Source organism: Coregonus clupeaformis, chromosome 7 (assembly GCF_020615455.1).
Source record: "Coregonus clupeaformis isolate EN_2021a chromosome 7, ASM2061545v1, whole genome shotgun sequence".
Taxonomy (NCBI): domain Eukaryota; kingdom Metazoa; phylum Chordata; class Actinopteri; order Salmoniformes; family Salmonidae; genus Coregonus; species Coregonus clupeaformis.
Window position 1 is genome coordinate 67,543,089 of NC_059198.1, and position 27,942 is coordinate 67,571,030.

General features: G+C 41.8%; 1 protein-coding gene across 5 annotated transcripts in view; it reads left to right on the forward strand.

Moving 5' to 3' along the window:
* The window catches only part of LOC121570006 (cullin-2), a 45,746-nt gene extending 18,038 nt beyond the window's left edge, over window positions 1-27,708 (forward strand). For 2 of the 5 annotated variants that reach the window (XM_041881444.1, XM_041881445.2), the window contains exons 8-22: window positions 3,112-3,222; window positions 4,695-4,881; window positions 16,754-16,878; window positions 17,115-17,222; window positions 17,494-17,553; window positions 17,757-17,885; window positions 20,322-20,408; window positions 20,880-21,032; window positions 21,472-21,549; window positions 21,698-21,764; window positions 22,590-22,684; window positions 22,894-23,070; window positions 23,166-23,267; window positions 23,386-23,502; window positions 26,966-27,708. In XM_041881444.1, the coding sequence (XP_041737378.1) occupies window positions 3,112-3,222; window positions 4,695-4,881; window positions 16,754-16,878; window positions 17,115-17,222; window positions 17,494-17,553; window positions 17,757-17,885; window positions 20,322-20,408; window positions 20,880-21,032; window positions 21,472-21,549; window positions 21,698-21,764; window positions 22,590-22,684; window positions 22,894-23,070; window positions 23,166-23,267; window positions 23,386-23,502; window positions 26,966-27,097 (1,728 nt within the window). In that variant the 3' untranslated portion in view covers window positions 27,098-27,708. The remainder of the gene's footprint in view (window positions 1-3,111; window positions 3,223-4,694; window positions 4,882-16,753; window positions 16,879-17,114; window positions 17,223-17,493; window positions 17,554-17,756; window positions 17,886-20,321; window positions 20,409-20,879; window positions 21,033-21,471; window positions 21,550-21,697; window positions 21,765-22,589; window positions 22,685-22,893; window positions 23,071-23,165; window positions 23,268-23,385; window positions 23,503-26,965) is intronic. The other 3 variants (XM_041881447.1, XM_041881446.1, XM_041881448.1) reach the window with 3 other exon arrangements.
* The last annotated feature ends 234 nt before the right edge of the window (window positions 27,709-27,942 follow it).

Genomic DNA, 27,942 nt, shown 5'->3' on the forward strand with positions numbered 1-27,942 from the left:
ATTCTATAAACTACTGACAACATTTCTCCAAAATCCCAAATAAACATATTTTCATTTAGAGCATTTATTTGCAGAAAATGACAACTGGTCAAAATAACAAAAAAGATGCAGTGTTGTCAGACATTGAATAATGCAAAGAAAATAAGTTCATGTTCATTTTTAAACAACACAATACTAATGTTTTAACTTAGGAAGAGTTCAGAAATCAATATTTGGTGGAATAACCCTGATTTTCAATCACAGCTTTCATGCGTCTTGGCATGCTCTCCACCAGTCTTTCACATTGATGTTGGGTGACTTTATGCCACTCCTGGCGCAAAAATTCAAGCAGCTTGGCTTTGTTTGATGGCTTGTGACCATCCATCTTCCTCTTGATCACATTCCAAAAGTTTTCAATGGGGTTCAGGTCTGGAGATTGGGCTGGCCATGACAGGGTCTTGATCTGGTGGTCCTCCATCCACACCTTGATTGACCTGGCTGTGTGGCATGGCGCATTGTCCTGCTGGAAAAACCAATCCTCAGAGTTGGGGAACAATGTCAGAGCAAAAGAAAGCAAGTTTTCTTCCAGGACAACCTTGTACGTGGCTTGATTCATGCGTCCTTCACAAAGACAAATCTGCCCAATTCCAGCCTTGCTGAAGCACCCCCAGATCATCACCGATCCTCCACCAAATTTCACAGTGGGTGCGAGGCGCTGTGGCTTGTAGGCCTCTCCAGGTCTCCGTCTAACCATTAGACGACCAGGTGTTGGGCAAAGCTGAAAATTGGACTCATCAGAGAAGATGACCTTACTCCAGTCCTCTACGGTCCAATCCTTATGGTCTTTTGCAAACCTCAGCCTGGCTCTTCTTTGCTTCTCATTGATGAAGGTCTTTTTTCTAGCTTTGCACGACTTCAGCCCTGCCCCTAGGAGCCTGTTTCGAACCGTCCTCGCCAATTACTTCACCCCAGCTGCCGTTTGCCATTCTTTTTGTAAGTCACTTGATGTCATCCTACAGTTGTTGAGTGACATTCGAATGAGTTGGCGGTCATCCCGGTCAGTAGAGAGTCGTTTTCGCCCTCTGCCGGTCTGTAGCTTTGTTGTCCCCAATGTCTGCTGCTTGACCTTGTTCTTATGAACCGCCGTCTTTGACATTTTAAGGATGGAAACAACCTGATGCTCACTGTATCCCTCTGCCAGTAAAGCCAGAATTTAACCCTTATTTTCCTCACTCAAAACCTTCCTTTTCAACTCTTTTGGCATGGTCAATAGTTATTTTATGATTAATATTACTTTTGAGGTACAATTAGCACTGTTTTTACCATCCAGCTGGTCCTATTGCAAGAGGATAGCGATGACCACAGCAGTGGTTTTTATACTTTTCCTCATTAAATAAGATTTGGTTCAGGTGATCACCTAATCAGTACCTAATTCAGTAGAATGAGGTGTGCCTGTGTTGGAATTCAACAGTCACTGGAATGGAATGGCTGTCATACATGTAGAGATGCTGATTTAAGAAAAATGTGCAGTGGTCTCTTATTTTTTTCCACAGCTGAATATATATATATATATATATATATATATATATATATATATACACACAGGAGGAAAGAAGCACCTTGCTCTTGCTTGCTCTATATAAAATAGGCTACAGCGTTCACAATGAACTGGCGGGGAAGTTTGAATGGCGAAAGCTTCTCAGGCGTGATATGATCACATTGGCTGGTGGTCAAAATGCAATAAACGGGAATCCTCTGAAATGTATTACGTCAGAATGTCCAATGTTTGCAATGAAATTTATGAATTAAGTTAATGTTTTCCTATCAGTCTAATTTGCATAAACATTGTGATTGGATGATAGCTGTGAGTGTTATCGAATCAGGATCAAATCCTCTGATATCCTCGAGGTCATTAATGATAGAACGTTCATATTTGAAGATTGCCGAAGGCCTATCTATTTGGCAAATGACAGGAGTGGCAAGGAGTGGAATGTAATAGATAAATAGAGATTGCAACCAGGCTAGTAAACTCCTTGGTACACTCGCAATGGCTGCCTGGTATTGTGATGCAATAATTTCAATGGTAATGTATACTGAACAAAAATATAAACGCAACATATAAGGTTTTGGTCCCATGTTTAATGAGCTGAAATGAAAGATCCCAGACATTTTCCATAAGCACAAAAAGTGTATTTCTCTAAAAGTTTGTGCACAAATTTGTTTACATCCCTGTTAGTGAGCATTTCTTCTTTGCCAAGATAATCCATCCACCTGACCGGTGTGGCATATCAAGAAGTTGATTAAACAGCATGATCATTACACAGGTGCACCTTGTGCTGGGGACAATAAAAGGCCACTCTAACATGTGCAGTTTTGTCACACAACAAAATGCCACGGATGTCTGAAGTTTTGAGGGAGCGTGCAATTAGCATGCTGTTGTCAGAGAATTTAATGTTCCTTTAAACCACCTCCAACATCGTTTTAGAGAATTTGGCAGTACGTCGAGCCGGCCTCACAACCGCAGACTACGTGTAACCACGCCAGCCCAGGACCTCCACATCCGACTTCTACATCTGCGGGATCGTCTGAGACCAGCCACCTTGGACAGCTGATGAAACTGTGGGTTTGCACAACCTTAGAATTTCTCCACAAATTGTCAGAAAACGTTTCAGGGAAGCTAATCTGCGTGCTCGTTGTCTCTCTCTAGTCATAGTTTTAAACCTTTTGAAATCTCAAAATATCAACTTTGCTGTGCGCTCGAGGAAGCTGCAGGGAGACACGATAATCTAAACTATCCGATTGGCCAGCGGTAGGCCTATAGGTGCACTTGATATGCTCTCCGGGCCCGCCGGTTAGGCAGAGTTTGTACCTTCAGACACATTAAATGTTTTCAAAATGGGAACACTTTGCCTACCCACACGCAACCGTCAACAGCACAAGACAAATAAAAAAAGTAGGAATGCAAGACTTTATCGGTGTTTTTTTTATAGAAATGTTTGGAGATCGTGATCGACCGGTTGGTGACCCCTGATCTACTGTAGCCATGTCCATGCCTATGCATGGGTGTACAGTTTGTGCACTCTGTGTGTTCTCTAAACTCACTGAGTCTCACACTCTTTTCTTGTGTTTCAGTTTTATCAGGAAATATTCGAAGGTCCATTTCTGACGAAAACGGGAGAGTATTACAAACAGGAAGCTTCCAATTTACTGCAAGAGTCCAACTGCTCACAGTATATGGAAAAGGTAAGATGGCTGTATGTAACCCAACTCATAGAGATCCAGACAGCTTTATGAATTATAGGATCTCTATGGTCTAACTGCTCACAGTAGCCTGTATGGAAAAGGTTAGATGGCTGCTGGACAGGACAGGTAGTGCTGTTCACTCCCCTCCCTTGTTACCTGCTGCTCTCTGTGGGCTGAACATAATAAGCTGCTCTCTGGTCATTTAGAAATCAAATTACTTCTGTTTCAACACTCAACCCTCCTAATGTTATTTATTTGACTTTTTCTACATTAAATCCAAGGGCCTTAGAGCAGTCTGTTGTGACCCTAAGAAATACATATGTCACATCAGAATCATGGTAGAGGCAATCCGTTTAGACTAGGATTTTAGAAAATATTAATTTAGTTAATGTGATTTGCCATTGCTGCAAATTGATATTGAGTATTTTTGCTGTGCATTTATCGTGTCGTTGGTGTTATACTATTGGAGGCCTCAGTGACTCTCGGAGCAGCTGTACGAGGAGACTCATGGCGCTACCAGCTGTAACACCGTCAGGTGTGTGTGTATTAAAGTGTGTTATAATTCCTATGACGGGGTTAAATCCTCCATCGTAAGGCTCCTTAATTGCGGGGCCTGAGTGGAAGCCCTCCACCCCTGCCCTTACCCCAGACAGTGTTGAGATGGTGTGGGAGGTCTTGTGGATGTGCTGACTTAAGAGTTGAATCTGTGCATTACTGTCTGACTGACTGACTGACTGACTGACTGTAGCGCAGAAAGATCACAGACAGTCCCCTACATTAGCTAGCTCACATCATGGCTACCTTCAGATGCGTCTGAAATGGCACCCTATTTCCTATATTGTACACTACTTATGGGCTGTAGTCTGGTCAAAAGTAGTGCACTATGTAGGGAGTAGGGTGCCATTTGGGGCTCATACTCTGTTCATAAGTGGACCTGTAAATCAGTGCCAATGATCAGATTTATCTGATCACCCTTTAACCAGGATAATCACAGTGCTGTCCATCTGTTGTTGTGCTGTGTGGTGGTGATTGAAATCTCTATATATGGGATATGCTTGCTGGCGGCATTAGCGTTGCTTATATGATGTGGTCTTTTTTTCCTACACAGTCACTTATCCCAGTGTAGAGCTTTCCAGGTTTGGGGTCAAATCCGTTAAATTCAGAAAGTAAACCAAATTTCAATTCCACATTTTCCTAATTGAAAAGCATTAAAGGGAATTGGAATTTCAGTCTACCTCCTGAATTGACTGGAATTTAAATGGAATTGACCCCAACCCTGGTGCTTTCTGCTCACCTCCCTATCATTGCATTAAGTAGACACTGCTGCAGGGTAGATTGTAGTGGGTTATTGGCTTTCAGCCCTATTGGGGTTGGGCCATTTAGCGAGTAGCGATTTTGACATGCACATAATTAACCATATTAAACAAATCAATGAATCCAATGTGTTCCCTTTCTTCCCTGGCTCCACTTAGGTTTTAGGACGGTTGAAAGATGAGGAGGTGCGATGTCGAAAGTACCTGCACCCCAGCTCATATGCCAAAGTCATCCATGAATGCCAGCAGAGGATGGTGGCGGACCACCTGCAGTTCCTCCACGGGGAGTGTCAGAACATCATCCGCCAGGAGAAGAGAGACGGTCAGTCTGGTTACAGGAGTGACGGTCAGTTTGTTTGTTACTAATAGATCCAGGGGCTGGCTTAGAAGGTCTGTTACTCTAGTTAGATAGTAATTATGTAGTTAGATGGTCAGTCTGTAGTTGGATGGTCAGTCTGTAAGTTAGATGGTCAGTCTGCACAGGTCATCCTTGCATTGGCGATCAAGCAGGCTGTAGAAGAACTGGCTGGCTGGCTGAATCCCATATGGTTAATTGACACTGACTGACTCCCAAATGTTACTGGCCATTGGATATACAGTCCATTCGGAAAGTATTCAGACCCATTGACTTTTTCCACATTTTGTTACTTTACAGCCTTATTCTAAAATTGATTAAATACTTTTTTACCCTCATCAATCTACACACAATACCCCATAATGACAAAGTGAAAACAGGTTTTTAGAAATTTGTGCAAATTTATTCAAAATAAAAAACAGAAATACCTTATTTACATACAGTACCAGTCAAGAGTTTGGACACACCTACTCATTCAAGGGTTTTTCTTTATTTTTACTATTTTCTACATTGTAGAATAATAGTGAAGACATCAAAACTATGAAATAACACATATGGAATCATGCAGTAACCAAAAATGTTTTAAACAAATATATTTTATATTTAAAATTCTTCAAATAGCCACCCTTTGCCTTGATGACAGCTTTACACACTCTTGGCATCCTCTCAACCAGCTTCACCTGGAATGCTTTTCTTGAAAGAGTTCCCACATATGCTAAGCACTTGTTCGCTGCTTTTCCTTCACTCTGCCGTCCAAATCATCACAAACCATCTCAATTTGGTTGAGGTCGGGGGATTGTGGAGGCCAGGTCATCTGATGCAGCACTCCATCACTCTCCTTCTTGGTAAAATAGCCCTTACACAGCCTGGAGGTGTGTTGGGTCATTGTCCTGTTGAAAAACAAATGATAGTCCCACTAAGCCCAAACCAGATGGGATGGAGTATCGCTGCAGAATGCTGTGGTAGCCATGCTGGTTAATTATAAATAAATCACAGACAGTGTCACCAGCAAAGCACCATAACACTTCCTCCTTCATGCTTTACGGTGGGAACTACACATGCGGAGATCATCCGTTTACCCGCACCGCGTCTCACAAAGACACAGCGGTTTGAACCAAAAATCTCCAATTTGGACTCCAGACTAAAGGACACATTTCCACCGGTCTAATGTCCATTGCTCGTGTTTCTTGGCCCAAGCAGGTCTCTTCTTATTATTGGTGTCCTTTAGTAGTGGTTTATATGCAGCAATTCAACCATGAAGGCCTGATTCACACAGTCCCCTCTGAACAGTTGATGTTGAGATGTGTCTGTGACTTGAACTCTGTGAAGCATTTATTTGGGCTGCAATTTCTGAGGCTGGTAACTCTAATGAACTTATCCTCTGCAGCAGAGGTAACTCTGGGTCTTCCATTCATGTGGCGGTCCTCATGAGAGCCAGTTTCATCATAGCGCTTGATGGTTTTTGCGACTGCACTTGAAGAAACTTTCAAAGTTCTTGAAATGTTCCGTATTGATTGACCTTCATGTCTTAAAGTAATGATGGACTGTCGTTTCTCTTTGCTGATTTGAGCTGTTCTTGCCATGATATGGACTTTGTCTTTTACAAATAGGGCTATCTTCTGTATACCCCCCCTACCTTGTCACAACACAACTGATTGGCTCAAACGCATTAAGAAGGAAATACATTCCACAAATTAACTTTTAAGAAGGCACATCTGCTAATTGAAATGCCAAGAGTGTGCAAAGCTGTCATCAAGGCAAAGGGTGGCTATTTGAAGAATTAGTTTAACACTTTTTTCTGGTTACTACATAAAGAAAAACCCTTGAAAGAGTATGTGTTCAGACTTTTGACTGGTAGTGTAAGTATTCAGACCCTTTGCTGTGAGCCTCGAAATTGAGCTCAGGTGCATCCTGTTTCCATTGATCATCCTTGAGATGTTTCTACATCTTGATTGGAGTCCACCTGTGGTAAATTAAATTGATTGGACATGATTTGGAAAGGCACACACCTGTCTATATAAGGTCCCACTGTTGACAGTGCATGTCAGAGCAAAAACCAAGCCATGAGGTCGAAGGAATTGTCCGTAGAGCTCCGAGACAGGATTGTGTCGAGGCCAAGATCTGGGGAAGGGTACCAAAAATGTCTGCAGCATTGAAGGTCCCCAAGAACATAGTGGCCTCCATCATTCTTAAATGGAAGAATTTGGAACCCCCAAGACTCTTCCTAGAGCTGCCCGCCCAGCCAAACTGAGCAATCGGGGGAGAAGGGCCTTGGTCAGGGAGGTGACCAAGAACCCGAATGTCACTCTGACAAAGCTCCAGAGTTCTTCTGTGGAGATGGGAGAACCTTCCTGAAGTACAACCTTCTCTGCAGCAGTCCACCAATCAGGCCTTTATGGTAGAGTGGCCAGACAGACGCCACTCCTCAGTAAAAATGACATGACAGCCAGCTTGGAGTTTGCCAAAAGGCACCTAAAAAAGTATCAGACCATAAGAAACACGATTCTCTGGTCTGATGAAACCAAGATTGAACTCTTTGGCCTGAATGCCAAGCGTCACGTCTGGAGGAAACCTGGCACCATCCCTATGGTGAAGCATGGTGGTGGCAGCATCATGCTGTGGGGATGTTTTTCAGCGACAGAGACTGGGAGACTAGTCAGGATCGAGGGAAAGATGAACGGAGCAAAGTACAGAGAGATCCTTGATGAAAACCTGCTCCATAGTGCTCAGGACCGCAGACTGGTGCAAAGGTTCACCTTCCAACAGGACATTGACCCTAAGCACACAGCTAAGACAACTTAGGAGTGGCTTAGGGACAAGTCACTGAATGTCCTTCAGTGGCCCAGTCAGAGCCCTGACTTGAACCCGATCGAACATCTGTTGAGAGACCTGAAAATAGCTGTGCAGCGACGCTCCCCATCCAACCTGACAGAGCTTGAGAGGATCTGCAAAGAAGAATGGGAGAATCTCCCCAAATACAGTTGTGCCAAGCTTGTAGCGTCATACCCAAGAAGACTCAATGATCTAATTGCTGCCAAAGGTGCTTCAACAAAGTACTGAGTAAAGTGTTTGAATACTTAAGTAAATATGATATTTCATTTATTTTTCATAAATTCGCAAAATTGTCTAAAAAAAGTTTTTGCTTTGTCATTATGGGGTATTGTGTGTAGATTTGAGGGGGAAAACAACTATTTAAAATTTTGAATAAGGTTGTAACGTTACAAAATGTGTAAAAAGTCAAGGGGTCTGAATACTTTCCAAATGCACTGTAGCTATCAGATTTCAAACTGAACAGAGAGCCTCCATCTGTGACTGACTGTAAAGATCTCCACAGGGTTCGCACAAGGTGCTTGAAGTACTTGAATTTGGGACTCTGGAATACATTGAAAATCAGAAATCTTCTCAAGTTGGTGCTTGAAAATTACTTGAATTAATGAGAGGAGAACAGAAAATAAGATGTTAATATGAAAAATATTAGAAAAATGTATTGGTCTTGCAAAATAATTTCCAGGCAGACTACCTACGTTTTTTTCATATTTCGCGCTCTGGTTGCCAGGTGAGCGCGCTCATTCTTCCCACACTGCCACTCAGCCAGAATTCACATTGATAGCTAAAAAATGCCAGGCAAATGTAGATTCACCCTGCCTGCAGGATATTGATGTTTATGAATGAGTTTTGCCAGATCTAACCAACCCACATCCTGCAAGGTGCAAAAAAATGCACCAAAGACTTTGACACAAAGCTGCAGCCCAGGCTGGCACCAGTTCTACATAACTTTTTTTCTCTGCAACAACCTCCACTCCAGAACTTCAGCAGCAACAGCACAACCAGCAGCACAACCAGACCAACAGGTAAAAAAAGGTTTCAAACATGAATTAGTTATCTTTATAAATATGTTTGAATGATGAAAAGAGCTAGCTAGTTAGCCTGCTAGCTAACGTTAGCAAGCCAGAGTTTAGTTAGCTAGCTAGGTAGTTCTCTTAGCCAAGATAACTGAATCTGAAGTATTCAATGATTTCTAGATAACTGCAGCACTTTATCTTTGCCTCCTTCAAGGCAGGTGATCTGGGATACTGAGTGTGTTGAATGATTTAGGTGAAATGATGCTAGCATCAAACGTTAGCCAACTTGGCTAAAATAGCTAGCTAGCTAGCTAACGTTGAGTAATCAGCTTTCTAACATTTGGCTAGTTATTTAGTTAGCTAGCTAACGTTAGCTATCTTGCAAACTCGACCACTGTGCATTTCTGGATACAGAACAGTACATTTTTCCATCAAAGCTAGTCAAAAAAATAATAATAATAAGCCAGTCAAGATCTGCTGAGTTATGAACTAGGAATCATCATTCAGCACCATTATTGTTGAAAGTAGTTTCTACAGCTGCACCTTATTTAATAAATGTATCGTGAAACCATGGTTTTAAATACCATATTGTTCTATTTATTTGTTTAATTTGTAAATATGGAATGTCTGTTTATTATGTCTGTTCAATTATAATAGCTACAGGCATTGGTTTGAAAGGGAAATGAAAATATATGCAATATGTAGCATAGGTTTAAGGGTTGAATATTAAATGTAAGAGGTAGTTGGATATACAGTACCTTCAGAAAGTATTCGTACCCCTTGACTTATTCCACATTTTGTTGTTACAGCCTGAATTAAAAATGGATTAAATATATTTTTTTCTCACCCATCTACACACTACCCCATAATGACAACGTGAAAACGTTTTTGCTAAGACTTTACTTGACACCCAGCATCATAACACATTATGACACAGTCATAATATTTCATAAAGGCTGACATAACCTGTCATAATATGGTCATAACACTGTCGTGAAACATATACACTATGTATACAAAAGTATGTGGACACCCCTTCAAATTAGTGGATTCGGCTAAATCTTGTTTTCATGGTTCCGGCTAGGCCCTTTAGTTTCAGTGAAGGGAAATCTTAACACTACAGCAAACAATGACATTCTAGTCGATTCTGTGCTTCCGACTTTGTGGCAGGAGTTTGGGGAAGGCCCTTTCCTGTTTTCAGCATGACGAGGTCCATACAGAAATGGTTTGTCGAGATCGGTGTGGAAGAACATGCCTGCACAGAGCCCTGACCTTAACCCCATCGAACACCTTTGGGATGAATTGGAATCGCCCAACATCAGTGGCCAGCCTCACTAATGCTTTTGTGGCTGAATGGAAGCAAGTCCCCGCAGCAATGTTCCAACATCTAGTGGAATGCCTTCCCAGAACAGTGGAAGCTGTTATAGCAGCAAAGGGGGCACCAACTCTGTATTAATGCCCATGAGTTTAGATGAGATGTTCGACGAGCAGGTTTTCACATACTTTTGGTCATGTAGTGTATTTAGACCTGTTGTGACATATATGAAGTTATTTTATGGCTGGTTATGACACCTACATAAGTGTCAAAACCTACCACACAAGGCAAAATATTCCATTACACCATAGCCTACTTGTCAACAATATGTTTGTTATATAACATTTTCTGAAATTGACCATATTAAATGATCATTGTAATTGCGCACACATTAATGTCAGACATGCACGTACCCCAATGCTCTGTTTCTGATGACTGGGATGAATGCAGGAGCAGATTTCAAGAGCAGGACAAGACACCCTCTTTGTTACTGATGACTGACATAAGGGCATTTACCTGATAGGCATATCTGGTTCATATGATTATGATGGTCATAATGCTTCTTGACAGTGTCATAAAGTGTATTTTCTTAGTCCAAGTAAAGTGACACAGGATGGTCATAAAGTGTATTTTCTACAAGTTATTTAAAATATGAGTAAAAAATAAAACTGTACAAGACTTTATTACAACATCAACAAAGGACTTAAAAAAACTTTCAAAGAAAGAAAACTTATTGGCTGGGAAAAAAACACATTTGTATAAATGTGGGTTTTGACACTTCTATGTAGGCGTCATAACCTGCCATAAAATAACGCAATATATGTCACAACAGGTGTAAGTATATGGGTCATGACAGTGTTATGACCATATTATGACAGGTTTTGACAAGTTATGTCAGCTTTTATGATATATTATGACATGGTTATAATCGTGTCATAATGTTATGACGCTGGGTGTTACCACATGTTTTCAAATATATTGAAAATCAAATACAGAAATCTAATTTACATAAGTATTCACACCCCTGAGTCTATACATGTTAGAATCACCTTTTGGCAGTGATTACAGCTGTGAGTCTTTCTGGGTAAGTCTCTAAGAGGTTTGCACACCTGGATTTTACAATTATTGCCCATTATTATTTTCAAAATTATTCAAGCTCTGTCAAATTGGTTGTTGATCATTGCTAGACAACCATTTTCAAGTCTTGCCATAGATTTTCATGCATATTTAAGTCAAAACTGTATCTCAGGCACTCATGAACATTCACTGTCTTCTTTGTAAGCAACTCCAGCGTAGATTTGGCCTTGTGTTTTAGGTTATTGTCCTGCTGAAAGGTGAATTCATCTTCCAGTGTCTGGTGGAAAGCAGACTGAACCCGGTTTTCCCCTAGGATTTGCCTGTGCTTAGCTCAATTCTGTTATTTTTCTATCATGGAAACACTACACAGTCTTTAACGATTACAAGCATACCCATAACATGATGCAGCCACCACTATGCTTGAAAATATGGAGAGTGGTACTCAGTAATGTGTTGTATTGGATTTGCCCCAAACATAACGCTTTGTATTCAGGACCAAAAGTTTATTGCGTTGCCACATTTTTTGCAGTATTACTTTAGTGCCTTGTTTCAAACAGGATGCATATTTGGGAATATTTTTATTCTGTATAGGCATCCTTCTTTTCATTCTGTCAATTAGGTTAGTACAGTGAGGGAAAAAAGTATTTGATCCCCTGCTGATTTTGTACGTTTGCCCACTGACAAATACATGATCAGTCTATAGTTTTAATGGTAGGTTTATTTGAACAGTGAGAGACAGAATAACAACAAAAAAATCCAGAAAAACGCATGTCAAAAATGTTATAAATTGATTTGCATTTTAATGAGGGAAATAAGTATTTGACCCCTCTGCAAAACATGACTTGGTACTTGGTGGCAAAACCCTTGTTGGCAATCACAGAGGTCAGACGTTTCTTGTAGTTGGCCACCAGGTTTGCACACATCTCAGGAGGGATTTTGTTCCACTCCTCTTTGCAGATCTTCTCCAAGTCATTAAGGTTTTGAGGCTTACGTTTGGCAACTCGAACCTTCAGCTCCCTCCACAGTTTTTCTATGGGATTAAGGTCTGGAGACTGGCTAGGCCACTCCAGGACCTTAATGTGCTTCTTCTTGAGCCACTCCTTTGTTGCCTTGGCAAACTTCAGACGGTCCTGTATATGTGCTTTCTTGAGCAGGGGGACCTTGCGGGCGCTGCAGGATTTCAGTCCTTCACGGCGTAGTGTGTTACTAATTGTTTTCTTGGTGACTATGGTCCCAGCTGCCTTGAGATCATTGACAAGATCCTCCCGTGTAGTTCTGGGCTGATTCTTCACCGTTCTCATGATCATTGCAACTCCACGAGGTGAGATCTTGCATGGAGCCCCAGGCCGAGGGAGATTGACAGTTATTTTGTGTTTCTATTTGCGAATAATCGCACCAACTGTTGTCACCTTCTCACCAAGCTGCTTGGCGATTGTCTTGTAGCCCATTCCAGCCTTGTGTAGGTCTACAATCTTGTCCCTGACATCCTTGGAGAGCTCTTTGGTCTTGGCCATGGTGGAGAGTTTGGAATCTGATTGATTGATTGCTTCTGTGGACAGGTGTCTTTTATACAGGTAACAAACTGAGATTAGGAGCACTCCCTTTAAGAGTGTGCTCCTAATCTCAGCTCGTTACCTGTATAAAAGACACCTGGGAGCCAGAAATCTTTCTGATTGAGAGGGGGTCAAATACTTATTTCCCTCATTAAAATGCAAATCAATTTATAACATTTTTGACATGCGTTTTTCTGGATTTTTTTGTTGTTATTCTGTCTCTCACTGTTCAAATAAACCTACCATTAAAATTATAGACTGATCATTTCTTTGTCAGTGGGCAAACGTACAAAATCAGCAGGGGATCAAATACTTTTTTCCCTCACTGTATTGTGGAGTAACTACAATGTTGTTGATCCATCCTCAGTTTTTTCCATAAAGAAATGTTTTTTCCTCAGTTTTCTCCATACAGAAATGGTTTGTCGAGATCGGTGTGGAAGAACTTGACTGGCCTGCACAGAGCCCTGACCTCAACCACATCGAACACCTTTGGGATGAATTGGAATCGCCCAACATCAGTGCCCGGCCTCACTAATGCTCTTGTGGCTGAATGGAAGCAAGTCCCCGCAGCAATGTTCCAACATCTTTCACAGCCATTAAACTCTTTAAGTGTTTTAAAGTCACCATTGGCCACATGGTGAAATCCCTGAGCGTTTTCCTTTCTCTCAGTTGAAGGATTTTTTTTTTTTTATACCCATCTACCAATAGGTGCTCTGTTTTACGAGTCATTGGAAAACCTCCCTGGTCTTTGTGGTTGAGTCTGTGTTTGAAATGTACTGCTCGACTGAGGGGCCTTACAGATAGTTGTATGTGTGGGGTACAGAGATCATTCAAAAATCATATTAAACACTATTATTGCACACAGTGAGTCCATGCAACTTATGTGACTTGTTAAGCATATTTTTAGTCCTGAACTTATTTAGGCTTTCCATAATACTTATTGGCTCAATACATTTCAGCTTTTCATTTTTTATTAATTTGTAGAAATATCAAAAAACATAATTCAATTTTTACATTATGGGGTATTTTGTGTAGGCCAAAAAATTAAATATATGCAATTTCATCCATTTTAAATTCAGGCTGTAACACAACAAAATGTGGAATAAGTCAAGGGGTGTGAATACTTTCTAAAGGCACTGTAAATGTCAAGTAAAGGGATAGTCCATTACAAATACAACCTAACATGAGATGAATTGTGGACATCTTTTGACAAATAATAAGACACCACGGTAATACTGAGAAAAGTTAATTGTTATTTGTTTTCTGGCTTGCAGAGAAAATAAAAGGGGAGACAATGAGGACCTCAAAGAAAAAAAGAGATGCCTGGAAAAGGACATGGAACACTTGCAAAACTAAATGGAAAAGGTAGCTGCAGAGGCAGAGACCTCCTTAAAGTCCAGAGAATACATAATCAAGTTCAACAGCTTCAGAAGATCAATAGAATATAAAAAGGCTGAGCTTGGACTGTTGTGAGCACATCACACACACTAACTCACTCACTCTCTTCAATATAGACTGAACAAAAATATAAACACATGTAAAGTGTTGAGCTGAAATAATTTCTCTCAAATGTTGTGCACAAATTTGTATACATCCCTGTTAGTGAGCATTTCTTCTTTGCTAAAATAATCCATCCACCTGACAGGTGTGGCATATCAAGAAGCTGATTAAACAGCATGATCATTACACAGGAGGACCTTGTGCTGGGCCACTCTAAAATGTGCAATTTTGTCACACAACACAAAGCCACCGATGTCTCAAGTTTGGAGGGAGCGTGCAATTGACATGCTGACTGCAGGAATGTCCACCAGAGCTGTTGCCAGATAATTTAATATTAATTTGTCTACCATATGCCGCCTCCATCGTTTTAGAGAATTTGGCAGTACGTCCAACCGGCCTCACAACCTAAGACCACGTGTATGGCGTTGTGTGGGCGAGCAGTTTTCTGATGTCAACGTTGTGAACAGAGTGCCCCATGGTGGTGGTGGGGTTATGGTATGGGCAGGCATAAGCTACGGACAACGAACACAATTGCATTTTATCAATGGCAATTTCAATGCACAGAGATACCGTGACGAGATCCTGAGGCCAATTGTCGTGCCATTCATCCGCCACCATCACCTCATGTTTCAGCATGATAATGCACGGGCCCATGTCGCAAGGATCAGAACACACTTCCCGGAAGCTGAAAATGGCCCAGTTCTTACATGGCTTGCATACTCACCAGACATTGAGCACGCTTGGGATGCTCTGGATCGACGTGTATGTAATCTATGTGATATCCATAGATTCGGGCCTAATGAATTCATTGACTGATTTCCTTATATGAACTGTAACTCAGTAAAATCTTTGAAATTGTTGCATGTTGCATTTTATTTGTGTTCAGTATAATTCAATTAACTTTATTGAAATGGAAATGTTTTACATTGTTGTTGAAATTAAATTGAATGTTTTCAGAGAGAGAAAGGCCTGTCTACCACTCTGAATGATCTATCATACGTAAAAATGTATGCACACATGACTAAGTCGCTTTGGATAAAAGCGTCTGCTAAATGGCATATTATTTATTATTATTATTACTATCAGGTGAGCTGTGATGTTGATCTTTGCTGTGTCCACACTCTGTTACATGTGTGCTATGCCCATAGATGTGTTTTTTTAAATTATTAACTGGGTGGTTCGAGCCCTGAATGCTGATTGGCTGAAAGCCGTTGTATATCAGACCGTATACCACAGGTATGACAAAACATTTATTTTTACTGCTCTAATTACGTTGGTAACCAGTTTATAATAGCAATAAGGCTCCTCGGTGGTTTGTGATATATGACCAATATACCACAGCTAAGGGCTGTTCTTAGGCACGACACATTGCGGCCCTTAGGCGTGGTATATTGGCCATATATCACAAACCACCGAGGAACCTTATTGCTATTATAAACTGGTTACCAACGTAATTAGAGCAGTAAAAATAAATGTTTTGTCATACCTGTGGTATACGGACCTCCTCTGGCCTTATTGCTTAATTAGACAACAGGTAGCTAGTTTTCTCACCTTCATCCACCATTTGCTTTCAAAGTCTTTATTTCAACCATTATCACTATTAGCTGAACACATCTTATTCCGTAGTCTCATCCCTCTGATATACTGTTCAGACTGCCATCTGTTATATACAATGTCAATAATACATCTAAACCCACCCCTCTCTTTCTCTCCCCCTCTCTCTTTCTTTCTCTCTCTCTCTCTCTCTCTCTCTCTCCAATTCATTTGAATTCAATTAACTTTATTGACATGGACATTTTTGAGATGGTTGTTGAAAATGGTTAAACATAAAACATTTAGGTCTGTAACCTAAAATAAAAGGTTGTTTTATTGTTGTCATTGAGTTTGTTTTAAACAATCATGTTGATCTCATTGACTGTCCTGATCATTGATCCATAGCTCCATTTATGAATTTGAATTCACCAGCAACAGGTTGTTGTGGCTTCAAAGATTATTGCGGCTACAGTTTATAAAATATAATTAGTCACATATTGTGATATCAATTAAACAGTATTACATAGCATGAACACAAATGCAGTTACTACACTATTTAGTAGCTATTAAGTAGTAGATTTCTAAATGCCCTATAGTAATACAATAGTCATTAAGCTGGAATTGTCTAGTAATGCGAATAGGAAATGTGTTCACCAGTTGGCACATCCCAAAACTCTGCTCATCACTACTCAAATTACAACATCATCACTACTGACATACCACTCATGTATGTAGTAATTAAGTAGTGAAACACTTATTATTGAGTAGAACTTGTGAGGTAGTGATGAATAGTACATTTGTTTTCTCATTTGAGGTTGTGGCGATATACTGCCATCTGGTGGCGACTAGAAACAATTTCATAATAGGAACTATTACAAATTGGTGGTCCTTGAAAATAAATATTAGTGCTTGAAAAAGTACTTGAAAGTCCTTGAATTTGACTTGCCATTGTCTGTACGAACCCTGTCTCCATGACTGACTCTCCCATGGATCCCATGGTCTCTCTCCTCTCCCCTCTTTCTCCCTCTCTCTACCCGCTACAGACATGGCTAACATGTACACCCTGCTGAGAGCCGTGTCCAGCGGCTTACCTCACATGATCCAGGAGCTCCAGATCCATATCCACGACGAGGGCCTCCGAGCCACCAGTAACCTCTCTCAGGAAAACGTACGTCACATCTTTGTGTATCACTATACATTATCATTGTACGTTATCTGATTATCATCATCCTGCTAATCCTTTTGTCTAAATGTATTGTTTTTGGACTTCAAACACTGTACATTATCACTGTGCATTATCAGTATGTATTATCAGTAGGCCTATGCATTATCAGATTACCATTATCACAAACATAATATTCACAACTCACTGCTAATTCTCCTGTTGTGTTGTTACCTCCCCAGATGCCAACCCTGTTTGTGGAGTCCGTATTGGAGGTTCACAGTAAATTTGTTCAGCTCATTAACACAGTCCTGAATGGGGATCAGCACTTCATGAGCGCACTTGATAAGGTATTAATGTTATGACTGGCTGGCAGGTGTAGAGGGGAAATCAGAATGTGGACACTAGGGACAGGTCAGGCCAGTAGGTGGCGCCAGTGAGTGGTATTTGTGTTCACTATGGGATGTGGCTCCATATTGTTTCTCACAAGATTGTTCCTAAGGCTCTTCATAAGTTAAAACATAACTTTTAACTATTTTTATTAGTTGATGTCTTAGCTGTGGATGTCTTACTGAAACTGATGGGGGGGGGGAAATGACTGGTTTGTTTGATCCTCCCCAGGCTTTGACTTCAGTGGTTAACTACAGGGAGCCCAAATCCATCTGCAAAGCACCTGAACTGGTGAGTGTGAGACTCATTCATGACACCTGAGGTTTGGAAATGTGTGGGGGTATCAGATAAGACCATAGTAATAAACAAAGTAAAAACCCTGTACACAGCAGTTCGTCTAGATCTCTACTACTTTACCTGTGTTTTTTTCAACATTTGTTTTGAGGACCATAGTAATGTCTGACCTTGTGTTGTTGTTCCCTTTACCCATGTAGCTCGCTAAGTATTGTGACAATCTGCTGAAGAAGTCTGCAAAGGGAATGACAGAGAACGAGGTGGAGGACAAGCTGACTAGCTTCATCACCGTGTTCAAGTACATAGACGACAAGGACGTTTTTCAAAAGGTAGCTGACAGACAGGCATTAGCGTTATTACTCTCATTATCTCAAATGACCAGCGATATTGACAGCTAGTATGGCTGCTTTTTATTCCTTCCAGACTGAATTTTGAATTCGCTACAGATTTTTTTTTTAACCTTTATTTAACCAGGTAAGCCAGTTGAGAACAAGTTCTCATTTACAACTGCGACCTGGCCAAGATAAAGCAAAGCAGTGCGATAAAAACAACACAGAGTTACATATGGGGTAAAAAACATAAAGTCAAAAATACAACAGAAAATATATATACAGTGTGTGCAAATGTAGCAAGTTATGGAGGTAAGGCAATAAATAGGCTATAGTGCAAAATAATTACAATAGTATTAACGCTGGAATGCTAGATGTGCAAGAGATTATGTGCAAATAGAGATACTGGGGTGCAAAAGAGCAAAATAAATAACAATATAGGGATGAGGTAGTTGGGTGGGCTAATTTCAGATGGGCTGTGTACAGGTGCAGTGATCGGTAAGGTGCTCTGACAACTGATGCTTAAAGTTAGTGAGGGAGATAAGAGTCTCCAGCTTCAGGGATTTTTGCAATTCGTTCCAGTCATTGGCAGCAGAGAACTGGAAGGAAGGGCGGCCAAAGGAGGTGTTGGCTTTGGGAATGACCAGTGAGATATACCTGCTGGAGCGCAGACTACGGGTGGGTGCTGCTATGGTGACCAATGAGCTAAGATAAGGCGGGGATTTGCCTAGCAGTGATTTATAGATGGCCTGGAGCCAGTGGGTTTGACGACGAACATGTAGTGAGGACCAGCCAACAAGAGCGTACAGGTCACAGTGGTGGGTAGCGTATGGGGCTTTGGAGACAAAACGGATGGCACTGTGATAGACTACATCCAATTTGCTGAGTAGAGTGTTGGAGGCTATTTTGTAAATGACATCGCCGAAGTCAAGGATCGGTAGGATAGTCAGTTTTACGAGGGCATGTTTGGCAGCATGAGTGAAGGAGGCTTTGTTGCGAAATAGGAAGCCGATTCTAGATTTAACTTTGGATTGGAGATTCTTTATGTGAGTCTGGAAGGAGAGTTTACAGTCTAACCAGACACCTAGGTATTTGTAGTTGTCCACATACTCTAGGTCAGACCCGTCAAGAGTGGTGATTCTATTCGGGTGGGCGGGTGCCAGCAGCGTTCGATTGAAAAGCATGCATTTAGTTTTACTAGTGTTTAAGAGCAGCTGGAGGCTACTGAAGGAGTGTTGTATGGCATTGAAGCTCGTTTGGAGGTTTGTTAACACAGTGTCCAATGAAGGGCCAGATGTATACAAAATGGTGTCGTATGCGTAGAGGTGGATCTGAGAGTCACCAGCAGCAAGAGCGACATCATTGATATACACGGAGAAAAGTGTCGGCCCAAGAATTGAACCCTGTGGCACCCCCATAGAGACTGCCATAGGTCCAGACAACAGGCCCTCCGATTTGACACACTGAACTCTATCTGAGAAGTAGTTGGTGAACCAGGCGAGGCAGTCATTTGAGAAACCAAGGCTATTTAGTCTGCCAATAAGAATGCGGTGGTTGACAGAGTCGAAAGCCTTGGCCAGGTCGATGAAGACGGCTGCACAGTACTGTCTATTATCAATCGCGGTTATAATATCGTTTAGGACCTTGAGCGTGGCTGAAGTGCACCCATGACCAGCTCGGAAACCGGATTGCATAGCGGAGAAGGTACGGTGGTATTCGAAATGGTCGGTGATCTGTTTGTTTACTTGGCTTTCAAATACTTTCGAAAGGCAGGGCAGGATGGATATAGGTCTGTAGCAGTTTGGATCTAGAGTGTCACCCCCTTTGAAGAGGGGGATGACCGCGGCAGCTTTCTGGGGATCTCTGGGGATCTCAGACGTTATGAAAGAGAGGTTGAACAGACTAGTAATAGGGGTTGCGACAATTTCGGCGGCTAGTTTTAGAAAGAAAGGGTCCAGATTGTCTAGCCCAGCTGATTTGTAGGGGTCCAGATTTTGCAGCTCTTTCAAAACGTCAGCTGTCTGAATTTGTGTGAAGGAGAAGCGGGGGGGGCATGGGCAAGTTTCAGCGGAGGGTGCAGAGTTGGTGGCCGGGGTAGTGGTAGCCAGATGGAAAGCATGGCCAGCTGTAGCAAAATGCTTGTTGAAATTCTCGATTATTGTAGATTTATCGGTGGTGATAGTGTTTCCTAGCCTCAGTGCAGTGGGCAACTGGGAGGAAGTGCTCTTATTCTCCATGGACTTTACAGTGTCCCAAAACTTTTTGGAGTTATCAGGCGCCATTCAAGGTCTTTATCTGAAAGAAAAAAACATTTTATTTGGAGACTGAGATGTTGAATTGATGTCTTATGTTTTCTTTTTAACCATGTTGATGTCTCTTGCCCCCCCTCTCTCTTTCACACTCTCCCTCTCTGTCGCTTCTTTCTCTCTCGTACAGTTTTATGCAAGAATGTTAGCAAAGAGGTTAATACACGGGCTGTCCTTGTCCATGGACTCAGAGGAAGCCATGATCAACAAACTAAAGGTGAAATAAGACTCCTTTCAGCTTTATCAGGCGCCATTCAAGGTCTTTTATGCCTAAAGGTAGCATTTTCCGAGCCAGAATGGCCCATATGGCAGGAGCCAATCGTCTGTTTCTGTTTCTGTATGTATGTACAAGTACACCCCCTGGACAAGATGCTAACATGCCATTTATTAATGCCATAGTTGAGCATCACTCTCTAAACTGTCAGTCTTTCCCTTTAAAGTAGTAGTCCACAGAACTTTCAAACGAAGCCCTAAAGCATGTGCTTCTCCATATAGTATAGTAAATGTCTTCTAGCTGTGTGACTCCACTGTACTCTAATGCATCTGTCATCATGTGTGATATTTGGCCGTAATCCGTGCCTTTCTTTCAAACACACACACACACACACACACACACACACACACACACACACATTCTCCCTGTCCCTTGTTTCACCCTGTGAACTCTCTGTCCCTCTCCCCCCTGCAGCAAGCATGCGGCTATGAGTTCACGAGCAAGCTCCACAGAATGTACACAGACATGAGCGTCAGCGCAGACCTGAACAACAAATTCAACAACTTCATCAAGACCCAGGAATCACCAGTCGACCTGGGAATCAGCTTCCAGATCTATGTATTACAGGTGAGAGGGGTTTACTTCAATTAATATCTTTATTGTCCGCAAATGTGTATAGTGCAGTCAGGGTAAGAAACAACATGAAAACAATAACAACCATACAGCATGATATAGACATATGATGGATAGCAAAGATATCAGTTAGACATAAAATAGGAGCAATCATGTGCAAATGTGCAGTCGTCACCCATATTAATAGATAGACATTACCTTATGTGCAGGTTGATAGCATAAGAGAAAATGACACACATCAAAGAAGTATCCAATGTATTGTTTTCCCATGAATAAAGGTTGTTGTGACAGTGCAGTGAAAGAGGGTAATTGGGTAATTTTCTGTGGTTTTCTAAATAGTTTGAAGGTTTGGCAACTTCAGGCAGGTTTGCTGTGAGAATCTCAATGGCAATGGTGGTGGAGATATCTCACCGTGTGTGTTGTCTCGTTGCAGGCAGGAGCCTGGCCCCTCACGCACGTCCCTTCCTCCACCTTTGCCATCCCACAGGAGCTGGAGAAGAGTGTACAGATGGTGAGTAGTGGTTCGGGAGACTTAGATGTGGTTGTTTGGAAATAAAACAATATCTTTCTGTGGTTGCCCCAAGGTTACACATGCTATTCAACAAAACTGCAGATCTTAATCTTATGTAACTCTAACATGATTATGTTTTTCTCTACAGTTTGAGTTGTTCTATAATCAGCACTTCAGTGGGAGGAAATTGACTTGGCTGCACAATCTCTGCACAGGTATAGAAACTCCAGTGCAAAAGATGTGACATTTTTTGTCAGCAGCAGTACTTTATTTTTCACTGAAACTGCTACTTTTTTTAATTTTTATTTTATTTAACCTTTATTTAACTAGGCAAGTCAGTTAAAAACAAATTCTTATTTACAATGACGGCCTACACCGGCCAAACCCGGACGACGCTGGGCCAATTGTGCGCCGCCCTATGGGACTCCCAATCACGGCCGGTTATGATACAGCCTGGAATCGAACCAGGGGGTCTGTAGTGACGCACACCTCAAGCACTGAGATGCAGTGCCTTAGACCGCTGCGCCACTCGGGAGCCCTACTACATGGCAGGCCCATCCATAGCTCAACAGAAGTAACAGGATGATTATTCCATAGTCTAAAATGGATTATGTCTGTATGCTCTGCAGTGTTTTATCCCAAATCAGTGTGACACTATTACATGTTAGTAGAGAGGCTCTGATTCTACCTAACACTGAGCTGCACCTGGGTCTACTACTACATAATCCATGAAATCACACAGCGCTAAAACTCCCTCAAAGCTTACAACAGCATACAGACCTCAGGTGCAATCCCAACACAAACACTGCAGTTAACAGATTGGAACTAAATCCCTGTGTGCGTTTACAAGAATACCCAGAGAACACATTAGGATTGGGGATTACTTTTGTCTGATTTCTCCTTGGCTTTGCTTACACTTGAGATACGTTTTTTAAAAATACAAATACAAACCTGTTATCAATAGGTGGTGTGGCGAATAAGATGGTGGTATAGCATTGGTGTTGTGGTGATGACAATGCTTGGCTCCCCTCTCTCTTTAGGTGAGGTGAAGATGAACTATCTCTCCAAGCCCTATGTTGCCATGGTGACCACCTACCAGATGGCGGTGCTGCTGGCCTTCAACAACAGCGAGACGGTGTGTTACGAAACCAACCTGTTTAGTGGAAATGGGCTGTCTTAACTGTGCCTTAAGCACTAAACTACCTCCATATACTAACAGGTGGAAGTAGACTGTGTTAACTGTGCTCTAAGCACTGAATTAACTCATAACTGTGCCCTAAGCACTGAACTAGCTTCATAACTGTGCCCTAAGCACTGAACTAGCGCTGTATCATATCCTAAAAGGTGGGCTACAAGGAGCTCCAAGACTCCACCCAGATGAACGAGAAGGAGCTTCAGAAGACCATCAAGTCCCTGCTGGACGTCAAGATGCTAAACCACGACTCTCAAAAGGTCAGGGGTCAGATGTCAGCAGCCATAGAGTCACCCAGAGACCCAGAGTCAGCAGTATCTTCTTTAGCGGTTAGATGGATTTAAAAGTAGCTCATCTTGGCATTTTTATTATTTCTCAGTCCTTTTGGTGGATACTCTGTATGTAACTATTTTCTTGTCTTCAGGAGGAAATCGACGCAGAGTCCACGTTTTCATTAAATATGAGTTTCACCAGTAAAAGAACAAAGTTCAAGATCACAACGTCAATGCAGAAAGACACACCACAGGTACATTACCCTACTACACTGAGAGCTCTGTCTATATCCATCCAACAATGCAAACACCTATTTTCTGAAAGTGTCTGCCTCTGTTTAAATACGTGTGTGTGTTTCCCCAACCCTGCAGGAGATGGAGCAGACGAGGAGTGCAGTGGACGAGGACCGCAAAATGTATTTACAAGCTGCTATAGTGAGAATCATGAAGGCACGCAAAGTGCTCAGACACAACGCCCTCATACAGGAGGTGAGTTCAACTCCTGTCATTTTCCACAAACCCATGTACAAATAGCCAGTTACCAAACTATTTCATCCCAGGTCTGTACTGTACATATACATGGTCCTGAGACAGATATCAAGGCTACAGGTTGAAGCAATGTGTGTGAATGGTACAGGCAAGTTACTGTTCAGATACGAGCAGAGCTTTACCTGCTAGTCCTGAGAGACCGGTTGAAACAGGGGAATGGAGAGATCCAAGGGTTTTCCTGAGGACAGAGCTGTCAGCTGACCAGACGGACTACATCCTCCCTGGTTTAGGTCTCTAGTCTAGCCCCTGGCTCTCTTCCTCCTGTGTTCCTGTGTTGATGTTCTGGTTTGTTGTGTCAGGGAGGTGAACTCCTTCCTTGATGGTGAGATGTCATCTCGAGGCCGGGACACAGAACAGAGTGATGTCAGGAATGAGTGTCTCCCATCTGGGATGATCTTCGAACACGCCTGGGGACTGGGAGAAGGCTGCAGCACCTTGCTTTCTGCTGTCATCATCTATCTATCTCTCTCTCTCACTCACTCACATATATCCTGTCTCCCCAACAACACAACACTCCTGTACTTTAAAATGAGGGCTTAAGTGACTGGTTTAGTGGCGTACCTTCCCCACCACATACACTCCCCTGCATATACTCCAACATTTTGGATTTAAGATCAAATGTTTCATATGAGGTGACAGTACAGAATGTCACCTTGTATTTGAGGGTATTTTCATACATATCTGTTTTATCATTTAGAAATGAAAACACTATATATCTAGTCCCCCCATTTTGAAGGGGTCATAAATATTTGGACAAATTCACTTATGTGTATGAAAGTAGTCAAAAGTTTAATATTTGGTCCCATATTCCTAGCACACAATAGCTACATCAAGCTTGTGACTGTACAAACTTGTTGGATGCATTTGTATTTTTTTTTTTTCGGATTATGTTGTGCCCAATAGAAATGAGGATAAAGAGTTACCTGTCTAACAGAACACAGAGGGTGTTCTTTAATGGAAGCCTCTCCAACATAATCCAGGTAGAATCAGGCATTCCCCAGGGCAGCTGTCAAGGCCCCTACTTTTTTCAATCTTTACTAATGACATGCCACTGGCTTTGAGTAAAGCCAGTGTGTCTATGTAGGCGGATGACTCAACACTATATACGTCAGCTACAAGTGAAATCACTGCAACACTTAACAAAGAGCTGCAGTTTCAGAATGGGTGTCAAGAAATAGGTTAGTCCTAAATATTTCAAAAAGCATTATATTTGTGACAAATCATTCACTAAACCCTAAACCTCAACAAAATCTTGTAATGAATCATGTGGAAATTGAGCACGTTGAGGTGACTAAACTGCTTGGAGTAACCCTGGATTGTAAACGGTCATGGTCAAAACATGTTGATGCAACAGTAGCTAAAATGAGGAGAAGTCTGTCCATAATAAAGCGCTGCTCTGCCTTAACAACACTATCAACAAGGCAGGTCCTACATGCCCTAGTTTTGTCGCACCTTGACTACTGTCCCGTCATGTGGTCAGGTGCCACAAAGAGTGACTTAGGAAAATTACAATTTGCTCAGAACAGGGCAGCGCGGCTGGCCCTTAAATGTACATGGAGAGCTAACATGAATAATATGCATGTCAATCTCATGGCTCAAAGTAGAGGAGAGATTGACTTCATCACTACTTGTTTTTGTAATAAAGTATTAACATGCATACCCCACAAGACATGCCACCAGAGGTCTCTTCACAATCCCCAAGTCCAGAACAGACTATGGGAGGCACACAGTACTACATAGAGCCATGGCTACATGGAACTCTATTCCACATCAGGTAACTGATGCAAGCAGTAGAATCAGATTTTTAAAAAACTGATAAAAATACACATTATGGAACAGCGGGAACTGTGAAGAGACACACACACACAGGCACATACACATGCACTCTACACACACGTATACATGGATTTTGCATTGGAGATACACTGTATATACAAAAGTATGTGGACACCCCTTCAAATTAGTGGATTCGGCTATTTCAGCCACACCCGTTGCTGACAGGTGTATAAAATTGAGCACACAACCATGCAATCTCCATAGACAAACATTGGCCTTACTGAAGATTTCAGTGACATTCAACGTGGCACTGTCATAGGATGGCACCTTTCCAATAAGTCAGTAAATCAAATTTCTGCCCTGCTAGAGCTGCCTCAGTCAACTGTAAGTGCTGTTATTGTGAAGTGGAAACGTCTAGGAGTGGAAACGTGATAGGCCACACAAGCTCACAAAACGGGACCTCCGAGTGCTGAATTGTCTGTCCTCGATTGCAACACTCAATAGCGAGTTTCAAACTGCCTCTGGAAGCAACGTCAGCACAAGAACTGTTCGTCGGGAGCTTCGTGAAGTAGGTTTCCATGGCTGAGCAGCTGCACACAAGCCTTAGATCACCATGCGCAATGCCATGCGTCGGTGGGGCTGTATATTGGTCTGGGGCTGTTTTTCATGGTTCGGGCTAGACCCTTTAGTTCCAGTGAAGGGAGATCTTAACAAAACAGCATACAATGACATTCTAGACGATTCTGTGCTTCCAACTTTGTGGCAACAGTTTGCGGAAAGCCCTTTCCTGTTTCAGCTTGACAATGCCCCCGTGCACAAAGCGAAGTCCATAGAGAAATGGTTTGTCAAGATCAGTGTGGAAGAACTTGACTGGCCTGCACAGAGCCCTGACTTCAACTCAATCGAACACCTTTAGGATGAATTGGAATGCCGACAGCGAGCCAGGCCTAATCACCCAACATCAGTGCCGAACTCAATAATTATCTTGTGGCTGAATGGAAGCAAGTGTAAAGCCTTCCCTGAATAGTGGAGGCTGTTATAGCAGCAAAGGGGGGACCAACTCCATATTAATACCCATGATTTTTGGAATGAGATGTTCGACGAGCAGTTGTACTTTTGGTAATATATTGTATGTGGTAGTAGAGTAGTGGCCTGAGGACACACAATGTGTTGTGAAAAGCGTTATGAAATGTAATGTAATATAATATTTATTATTGTATGTAACTTCCTTAATGTTGCTGGACCCCAGGAAGAGTAGCTTGCTGCCTTGATATCAGCTAATTCTTAATAAATACAAAAAATACAAATGGTAAATAATGTATTGTCATTTTGGAGTCACTTTTTGTAAATATGAATAGAATATGTTTCTGGACACTTCTACAGTAATGTGGATGCTACCATGATTACGGGTAATTGTGAAAAATGATGAGTGAGAAAGTTACAGTGGCACAAAGATCATACCCCCAAAACATGCTAACCTCTCACCATTACCAATAACAGGGGAGGTTAGCATTTTTTGGGGGGTATGATATTTATGCCTCTTACTCATCATTATTCACGATTCAACCAACAACAGAATAACGCAGGCTGTTAATTTCTCTCTCGGTCTGTCCATTTCTTCCCTCAGGTCATCAACCAGTCCAAAGCCAGATTTAACCCCAGTATCAGCATGATCAAGAAGTGCATCGAGGTGCTCATCGACAAGCAGTACATTGAGCGGAGCCAGAGCTCTGCAGACGAGTACAGCTACGTGGCATAACGGAGGAATAATGGCGTATAAGGCCCCCTACCCCAACCAACCGCAGGTTAAGCAAAGAACGACGGAGACCATTCTTCTTCATATATTGTGGGGCTGTTGCTGTCTCTCGTGCTCCCGTAGGGAGGGAGGGATGAAGCTGGACTATGTGCCTCCATCTTGGAAACAAACAAAACGAGTCACCCCAGACAGCCACCGAGTCACGACACCATCTGACCCCCCCCCTTCTGATTTTATGCTGTTTACAACATCATCAGTGCCACGCACCGTTGCGTCAATGAAAAATGCCTATAGCTATTCATGTGCAAAGGTGATAATATATTTTTTGTTGACTTAACCGAAAACAAAAAAGAATGGGAAAAGAGCGAGTGAGCTGTGACATTGACGGAAATGTTGGAGGCTAGATGTGGAAAACCATGCTTTCTTTTCTCACATTTGCAGTTGTTTTTTCTTTTTTTTTATGTATCGAAGTTAGAAAAAGATATTGTAATAAAACCGGTATACTGATAATTGTATCTACTTTCAAATGTAAAGAACAAAACAAATTGAGGTGACAAATATGGTCCTGCTGCTTGTCAAATAAATAAATAAAAACACAGGGATTTTGGGAAATATTTCAAAGTATTGTGTGTTTCAGTGTAGCCTCTGCTTCCAGGCTTCGCTCACGTTGTAGTAGAGGCTAGTGTCAGTGTGATGAGAAACTAAGGGGATGGATGGAATGTCTATCTTTATTACCAAAGCCTACCTCCAGGGGGAGTGCAAGAGCACCCTTTATGACTTATTATGGAGTTACACATTGTTACGTAACTTACAATGCTTTATTCTTGTATTCCAATGATGTTGATTGC